Source organism: Trypanosoma cruzi, genomic scaffold, assembly GCF_000209065.1.
Source record: "Trypanosoma cruzi strain CL Brener 1047053517003 genomic scaffold, whole genome shotgun sequence".
NCBI lineage: Eukaryota > Euglenozoa > Kinetoplastea > Trypanosomatida > Trypanosomatidae > Trypanosoma > Trypanosoma cruzi.
The window spans coordinates 28,028-36,588 of NW_001849470.1; the positions used below are offsets into that span (position 1 = coordinate 28,028).

At 48.2% G+C, this 8,561-nt stretch overlaps 5 protein-coding genes across 5 annotated transcripts, besides 13 other annotated features; all 5 read right to left on the bottom strand.

Annotated features, from left to right (window-relative positions):
• On the bottom strand, window positions 1-589 carry Tc00.1047053508667.9 (hypothetical protein, conserved; the record flags this gene model as incomplete). The annotated part of the gene is made up of 1 exon (XM_800525.1): window positions 1-589. A coding segment is annotated over one exon (589 nt), but the record flags the coding sequence as incomplete, so codon positions are not given.
• Window positions 1-5,531: a sequence feature (heterozygous, non-Esmeraldo-like haplotype).
• Tc00.1047053508667.20 (uncharacterized protein) lies at window positions 737-1,921 on the bottom strand (the record flags this gene model as incomplete). The annotated part of the gene is made up of 1 exon (XM_800522.1): window positions 737-1,921. One exon carries the CDS (start codon window positions 1,919-1,921, stop codon window positions 737-739), a length of 1,185 nt encoding a protein of 394 aa, XP_805615.1.
• Window positions 1,939-1,961: a sequence feature (AT_rich).
• Window positions 2,062-2,088: a microsatellite.
• Tc00.1047053508667.30 (hypothetical protein, conserved) lies at window positions 2,121-3,431 on the bottom strand (the record flags this gene model as incomplete). The annotated part of the gene is made up of 1 exon (XM_800523.1): window positions 2,121-3,431. One exon carries the CDS (start codon window positions 3,429-3,431, stop codon window positions 2,121-2,123), a length of 1,311 nt encoding a protein of 436 aa, XP_805616.1.
• Window positions 3,683-3,709: a microsatellite.
• Window positions 3,811-3,832: a sequence feature (AT_rich).
• Window positions 3,871-3,894: a sequence feature (AT_rich).
• Window positions 4,065-4,102: a sequence feature (A-rich).
• Window positions 4,139-7,090, bottom strand: Tc00.1047053508667.40 (hypothetical protein, conserved; the record flags this gene model as incomplete). The annotated part of the gene is made up of 1 exon (XM_800524.1): window positions 4,139-7,090. One exon carries the CDS (start codon window positions 7,088-7,090, stop codon window positions 4,139-4,141), a length of 2,952 nt encoding a protein of 983 aa, XP_805617.1.
• Window positions 5,532-5,686: a sequence feature (areas merged during assembly that could not be assigned to a particular haplotype. This can correspond to areas where the two haplotypes were merged or to regions with more than two copies in the genome that were merged during assembly.).
• Window positions 5,687-8,561: a sequence feature (heterozygous, non-Esmeraldo-like haplotype).
• Window positions 7,150-7,218: a sequence feature (A-rich).
• Window positions 7,615-7,647: a microsatellite.
• Window positions 7,650-7,725: a sequence feature (A-rich).
• On the bottom strand, window positions 7,903-8,238 carry Tc00.1047053508667.49 (small nuclear ribonucleoprotein SmD2, putative; the record flags this gene model as incomplete). Its single annotated transcript, XM_800526.1, has 1 exon — window positions 7,903-8,238. The coding sequence occupies one exon, from the start codon at window positions 8,236-8,238 to the stop codon at window positions 7,903-7,905; it is 336 nt and encodes a 111-aa protein (XP_805619.1).
• Window positions 8,319-8,348: a microsatellite.

The window sequence follows — 8,561 nt, forward strand, 5'->3', positions numbered from 1 at the left end:
TAATTGTCTGTTGCACCAACACACGCCCCGTCTGTTGCCGTGCCGCATCCCCTGACACAATGGCTGAAACGCACTCGTCCATGAATTCATCCCAACGCGCAGCGGGATATTCAAGACCGGCAATACGGCCGAGGCAGGAGCACAGCAAGACATGCAGTTGCTCCTCCGCAGCTGACGCAGCAAAAGAGGCGCTCCGCAAATACGCCAAAATCTCATTAAGAACACGTTCCTTGTCGCTGAAGCTCGCGCCCTCGCACCATGTCCGCTCGCTCACAAAAGACTCCAGCGTCAAGGCAGCCGCCAGCCGCAAATTCCAAGAAACTGCATTGGACGCAACTACTACTTCCGTCAAAACGTCCCCAATATTCACTGCCGATGTGTAAAGTTCAATTAAACGCAAATCTGCCGCTTTACGTTCAACCTCTGGAACGTCATGACGCAGCCTGCTGACACTAATCAATTCCACCACCTCCCCCGCCGTGCACCAGCTCATCCTGCAAAAACGTGGCAACTTATTTCGATTACAACTGCCAAAAAAAAAAAAAAAATCGGCAGAAAAAACATACATGTACCCAAATAAAAGCGCCATCGCCAAAGCTATTGCGTCCCACAAGCATAATTACCAGCAGCAGCAAAATTAATAATAACAATAAAAGCGGTTTCGGCAACAAATTAAATACACATACACGTACAAATTCAGGAAGGCGCCACAATTCCCAGAAGGGAGACAGCAAAATCATTTAAAGGGCGTTAGAAGTAACACTCGAGTAGATCCCTCCAGTTCGACTGTGAACTCACTGCTCAACGTCACCCCCACTGCATTGACCGGTGACGCACGCAGAAGCGCCACAGCGCCCCACATTTCCGACAAGAGAATGCGAAGCTCTAACTTATCGGGCCACGCGGCACACTCAGTTTTTGTCACTACATGTACCGCTAACGGCGTCCCAGGAAGGGAGCTGCGTTGCGACCAAAGCAGGACTCCTGTTCTTCCGTCCACTACCGCCACTTGCATCAAGGACCCCAATGCGAAAAAAAATGCATCACAGTGCCAGCCTTGCTGGTGGTAGCGTGTAGCGTTGTCATCCGCTTTACCATTGCTACCATTATTGTCCAGGTTTGTAGCCCCATACACCTCCCGCGTCGTATAGAAGGGAGCAGGATCGTCCAAGTACGCCGACACGATGTCTCTGGCGTAGGCCTGGGTCTCCATCGCGCGCAATAGGAGGCCCTCAATGGTGGTGTGGAGCAGGACGCGAATGTCATGGTTGGCCTCATGTGTGGAAAATGTTCCATGCACCTTAAATCCGCCTCCCGACCACTTTCTGTAGAGCACTTTCTTTTTATGCGCCATCACATTGACAATATCAACGCCATGAGCCGTGTGTTTCCTCGCGTACTGAGGATTCATATCCGCAACAGCAATAGCAATAAATCTTCCATATCCGCATTGTTGTACCTTCTTCGCCATTCCCTCCCTCTCCCAGCCGCCTTTGCCATTATACAGTACCCAGAGGTTAGACAAGAACCTCTGAAGCCCCATCCGTGTATCGCCCCAGTCAAACTCCGCCAGCTCAAGTACGACAAAACTCTTACAAATGTCTTGTAAGATCGCCCGCCACTGGGGGTACGCATGCTGCCAGAGAACAAACATATGCACGTCCAGCCCGTCTCCTACCAGACGACTACCATTTAATATACTCTGGACCTTTGAAGTAAAAGTGGCCCCTAACGGAGACCGCTCTTCCTTCCTCGTCTCCTGCCGCAGCTGCTGCTCCCCCTCAAAATCCACCTCACTGAATGAATGCTTCACACTCCGCAGGGCATCCTGGCAAACCGATAGAGCCACCACCACAAACACCAGAAGGGGGACAAAAGTCGCCACAGCGCCAAACCTCCGCCGGTCAGTCCGCCTTCTCATCCACAAAAAGCACGGTCTAAAAATAAATAAATTAAAAAAAGTACGGCGCAGAACAGAGTCTTTACATCACACACCCAATCTTGCCAACGGCAAACGCCAAATTAAGGCTATATACATATATAACATGATACTCCTCTTATCTTCCTTCTTTCCTTCCTTCATTCCTTGTCCCTGTCCTTCTCAATCTCTTACTCACTACTCACTGTAAACCAGGAAAACTTGCGACAATCTTTTCTCCATCCTTCACGAGCGGTGCAATCTTTCGTATCGTTTTCTTCATATCAAGCGGTGCATCCTCCGTTATGTCTGGCATCGTATTGTTAAGGCTTGCACTACCGTCGTAGTCCATGCTCTTCAGCCGTGCCTTGTAAAAGCGTGCTCGTGCATCCACTCGATCCCATGTACCTTCCACATCCTCCGCATCAAAGCCATCACTTGTGTCCTGCTCGGCGTTTCCCTGGCCATCCAAAATCTTTCGTTTCAACCACATGTCATTGATGGGCTGCCCAGCGTCCTGCAACGCCTTCATCTCTTGTAATACCCCATGAACATTCTGAAATTTCTGCTTGTACTTGTCGTAGTCTTTTTCAATCGTACCCATTGTAATCTTCGTGCCGCCTCCCGGATGGGGAGACGTGTTTGCCGCGTAATCCCCGCCAAGAGGGCCCCCACCCGTGTTTTGCCCAACAGATGCCGCAGAAAAATCACTTTTGGGAGACTCACACGGCTCCTCCGTATGCCTCACGTCAGATCCATTCTTCTCTCTCTCTTCAAGGCGACGGATTGACGCCTCCACACGGTCCTGAAGAACCCTCGCATCCAGCAACTGTGGCGTGAACCTCCACAACTGCACGCTAAGTCGCATGTCTGTCTCCACCACACGCCGAACACCAGCGTCGCTAATAAATGTGTGCGTGTCGTTGGGTTGTTCGCCAAATCGCCACCCCCACCTGGCCTCACCAGAGCAGCGCATCAATGATCGCTGTGGCAAAAAGACCTGCCCACGGCGCCCCGTCGGCTCATCATCAAACGACAGCACTGTGTCCGACAAAAGAGAGAGGTAAAGGAAGCAGCAACCCACTGTGGGATGTTCAATGTGCATCTCATAACCAGGCATATTGTGCTCAACCACTCGCGCGGTGTCCGGCACAGAGCCCAGCAGAGCCGGAGCAACATCCCGCATGCACGCCATTAGGGTTGGCGACCAAACAAGCCCCGGAAGCCGCCGCAATTCCTTTCTTTGCCAGCTCTTTACTTCCGTAAACCGTTGATCCCCGTGCATCTCAAGATATGTATGTTTCACGATCTTGCTCTGCGGGGTCGAGCGCTCCGACAGCGCCTTCTGCCCCTCCCGCTCAAGCACAAGGCTGAGCTCGTCCCAGATAATACTCTCCTCCCGGCTGCTCACTGCGTTGCGGTACACTTCAACGCGCCTCACGCCAGCTGGAAGGACAACTAACGAAGGATCCGGTGTGAGACGCAAACTTAGCCATCGTGTGGGTCTCCACATACGCGCAATATATGATAAATAAAACAAGTTTTTGCCCCCCACACAACTGAAGTGCAGGGGGAAAAAGGTGCAAAGTGAAACTGTAAAAAAAAAAAAAAAAAGAAGCAAACGTAATGAAGGAAGCATTGCGGGCAAGAAGCAAAAATCACACACAACGGGGGAGGTGACGCGGTACCAAAACCACATCTCAATGACTCCCTACCACACGAATAAAAAATCAACAACAACAAAAAAGCGGACAAAATTTAACCAAAAGAAAAAAAAGGAAAAAAAAAAAACTACGCGTGTATACATCATCGCTGTTTTTGCACATTTGTGTCAAGAAGAGTCCTCTTCCGCCCCTCACAATCGTCTCCTCCTCCTCCTCCTCCGCACGCACAAATAATAATAAAAAAAAAAAAGAAAATCAGTACGTATAAACTAAAGGAAAAAAAAGAAGAAAATATATATTTATTTATTTTTTCCTCAACGCCTCCAGCAACTCCTAATGGCGCCAATGCAAGACAATAAAAAAAAAAACTTAAATTTTCTTCCAGTTGCCACACATACGCAAAATAATGCACCAAAAAAAAAAAAATTTTGTTTGCTTAAATTCCACCGCTCCAGAATATGCACCAAGACACACACACACACAAAAAAAAAAAAAAGAAAGGGCAAGCAAAAAAAAGAAATTTGCCTCTCCGCAAGAGGAAAGCTAACGTATACTCCTAAGCCTGATAACAATAGCCACCATCCTCATTATCCCTCAACCTTCTTAGCAATTCTACTGGTTTACGAATCACTCTCTCTGCCTCTTCAAGATGTTGCAACAACCTCGAAAACGCCCTCGGACCCTCTCTTTCCAACCAAATTTCAACACATGAAGACTCCGAAGAGTTGGAAGCACTCAGTTCATACACCTCGAAGGCACAAGAGCTCTCCTGCGTATCCCACGGAACAACATTCTTTTTTAATGGCGCCACTTCATAGTTCTCAGCCCCGGTGGGCAGAGTCCGTCCCTCTAATTTATTCCCCTCCACTGTCACATGTTGATCCTTCAATGCTCCAAGAAGCCCATTGCCCCCCTGTGCAGGCGCCACATCCTTTGTTTCCGTAAGCTCCAAATGTCTCGATGACACGTCGCCATCCGACAGTAAATGTCCATCCGTCTCCCCTACACTTAGCATCAGCGCCTCCTCCGATTCTTCCAACAACACATTTGACGATCCCTTCAGCAAACCAACGGCCTCCGCTACCGGAAGAATTTTCTGCGCAGACACATTCGACCTGCCTCGCGCCGTATATTGTGAAAACTTCCAAGGGTTTTTGTCGATCGATCTCGCTGGCAGTACATCTAGCCACCGCTCCTCAGGGTTACAAGCACCAGAAAACAACGGAGAAGTCGCCGCCTCACAATGCATACCATGAAAAACAGGAGAACGTGCATCCCCTCCACCCTCAAAAGAAACCCGGTCCATCGTCATCGAAGACTCAAAAACCTCCGATTTGCCAACAGACACCGCACATGGCGCCATTGAATCACCACAAGGCATCACAGAAGGCTTACTCAAGCTAGATAAACCATTATCACACACAAAAACCTCCTCGGACAAACAAACATGATTAGAATCACGATCCTCCAAGACAAAAAATCGACGAGGAGGCAAACACCACCCATTCATCTCAACCATTCGCAGAGAAACATCCTTATCTAACAAACTGCGCCACTTCTGCCCACGCGGAGGCAAACACCAATCATCCATCTCGTTCTCGTGCACCAAGGAGACACCAAACGACTTACTGCTCATGGGACGTTCACCACGAGGAACCACAGTAACACTCTGGGGCAACGAGTCCATGCTGCGACCTCCCTCCATCTCGTTCTCGTGCACCAAGGAGACACCAAACGACTTACTGCTCATGGGACGTTCACCACGAGGAACCACAGTAACACTCTGGGGCAACGACTCCATGCTGCGGCCTCCCTCCATCTCGTTCTCGTGCACCAAGGAGACACCAAACGACTTACTGCTCATGGGACGTTCACCACGAGGAACCACAGTAACACTCTGGGGCAACGAGTCCATGCTGCGGCCTCCCTCCATCTCGTTCTCGTGCACCAAGGAGACACCAAACGACTTACTGCTCATGGGACGTTCACCACGAGGAACCACAGTAACACTCTGGGGCAACGACTCCATGCTGCGACCTCCCTCCATCTCGGTCTCGTGCACCAAGGAGACACCAAACGACTTCCTGCTCATGGGACGTTCACCACGAGGAACCACAGTAACACTCTGGGGCAACGACTCCATGCTGCGGCCTCCCTCCATCTCGTTCTCGTGCACCAAGGAGACACCAAACGACTTACTGCTCATGGGACGTTCACCACGAGGAACCACAGTAACACTCTGGGGCAACGACTCCATGCTGCGGCCCCCCTCAATTTCTGGGTACATGAGAACTGAAGTGTTGTTTATTTTTTCTCCTGTCGAGAGGTTGTTAATGCTTGAATAGTAATTTTTTTCGGCTGGTATCAACTTTGCTAAATCATTTTGGCGACTCTCCTCTTCTTTTTCTGAATTGCATGATGTTTTTTGACTGTTGTTTGCTATTCCTGCCAATTCTTCTTTTTCCACTTCAGTGGATCGCTTATTACTTTTATTATCGATGATGAGTTCATTTTTTTGTAACGAAGATGGATCGAGAAGGTATGAATCATCCACTTTTAACGTTGCAGTCGTATTTTTAACAGAGGTTTGTGGAACTCGTGAGCATTGATAGGGTTCTCCATTAATCCTGATGGCTTTGCCGCCCCATAGCCCATGCCTCAAACTTTCTGAAGGAGCAAAAACCGATGGTGTATTAGGGCATTGAATGTATTCGCCGGAATTCTGAGTAAGAAATTGTGCACTAAGTTGCAGTTGCGCAGATTGGTATATCCGTCGAGTTTCTGGAAAGTGATATTCACTGAGGTGCCGACATACTTCGTCGTCGCTGACCTCAGCTGAGCGTGTTATGGTGATATAGGCAAAAAAACCGCCCCCCGTGCGCATGATTTGAACGCTAAACGATGACGAGAAGGGCAGTGAGTTGCATATGTCCAGTTGCAAAGCCATGTAGAGTTCATTCTTGCGGCATGGCAACACAGCATCCCAGTCATCACCTTCAAACTGGATGCGGTGGATTGTTCTTATATTCCCGGTATTTCCTTCTTTGGAGGTTTCCATGTTCAAAGTAGGTAAGGATTCACGGGTTTGAGGCAGTTTAATAAAAGTCAACGGTTCCTTCTGCACTGCCGGACTCTCCTCATTGTTTCCCGGTGCCTTTTCATTGGGGTTGTGTGTCGGTTGCTTCTGCATTGTTGGAAACATACGTGACAGCGGCGGGGGTAAATAAAAGTCCTTGTCGTCGCCCATTAGTCTAGAACGAGCTCGTAACCCCTGTGCGGCGACAAATCGCCCCGCGTAGGAACTGTCGCGGGGTGTCTGAGGCGGCATGACGACAATTGGCATAACGCACTGCTGCTGCTTCTGCTGCTGATAACTCTGCGGCAATCCATTATTTAGTTTGTAGCGGCGCTTACACAACTCTCCGTGGCAGGTGAACGTCTGCGTCTCGCAATCGTGGCGCCAGGCGCCTGTGATTGCACTGCCACACGTTTGGCACACGAAAATCATGGGATGAGAAAAGTAAGTTGCCACGGCGTAAAAGCCAAACAACGTTTTCTTGGGGCGTTAAAATGAAGCAGAAAGAGAAAGAGAAAGAAAAAAAAAACGTCCAACAAAAATAAAAAATAAAAATAAAAGGTGACATCAAAAACAGGACGGCATTCACCATGAAAGATGCACCAATCCAAACATATGAAATTCCTCCGCCACATTTCCCCTACGTGTTCGCGGCTCCTCTTTATCTCACATTTATGTACGTATAGATATATGTATATTTTTTTTTTCTCTCTTTAAGAGAGAGAACCGCGTCTCGACTGAATTGAAGGCGTCCCACAAACGTCATGTCCCTCACACCTTCGTCCTTGTGGCCATCGGAAGTGTAGGCACAATCCCGGGCATCGGTGGCAGTGCCCATTTCATACGGGCATCAGCGCCAACGCCACAAATTGGAAAAAGATGCGCATTGAACTGTGGCTACTTGAATGGGTCTATCACTGCCAAACAAACGACAAACACACAGGAGGAGATAAAACATATATATATATATATATATATATATATATATAACAAGGAAAAAAAAATAGAAAACACGTCAATCAAAAGGAAAAAAATAATCAAATAAAAAAAAAAGGAATAAAAAAAAAGGCAAATACGAATATCATAACAAAATCCTATCAAAGGGGAAGGGGAGGGAGGGAAAGCCGGTAAAGAAATGCGTGTGCCTTCCCCCATCCTCCACTCTTTTTCCTTTTTCTTTATAGAATGCAGTGGCATCCGTGCAATTGCTCGGGGCTGTCTGTGTGGAACCCACACACATGCCTCTACGCCGCGTTGTGAGGCAGTTTCACAATAAACACCACCGACCCCCCGCGCAGAAACATGTTGCGTATGGATCGCTCCTTCTGCTCTTTATTGACCATTGCCAGCTCAACCACATCGCGGAGAACGAGGTTGAAATGCTTGTCGAATGCGACAACAGTGGCGACAAGGGATTTATTAAAGCGCGATTGAATAAAAACACGGGTCCCGTTTCGCATTGCGCTGTCAAGTACGCTGAAAGGACCCTCCGACACAGTTGTCTTCAAAAACTCTTTGCTGCTGACTTTCTTTGCGCCAGACTCCGTCCGGAGTGTTTTCGTGGGCCTCTCATCCAACATTTGCCCTCCCTTTTTTCTTTTCTTCGTGTGTGTTTTCTACTTCCTAGCAACACTAGAAACACCCCAGCAGCATCCCCAACAAAAAAAAAAAAAAAAAAAAGAAGAGAAAACAACAAATGAGAAAGCAAATGGTAAAAAAAAGTGAGATGAAAGCTACAAAGTGCGATAGCGGTACCTTCTTCTGCACGCCACTTCAAAAAATAAAAAGAGAGCGGGGAGGGAACAGGTGACACAAAGCAGATGGGTCTCTTCTAATGAATCACAGATGCACACTTACCACTCCTCTCCCTTCAAAAAGATAAAAGCGGACTGAGATATATGAC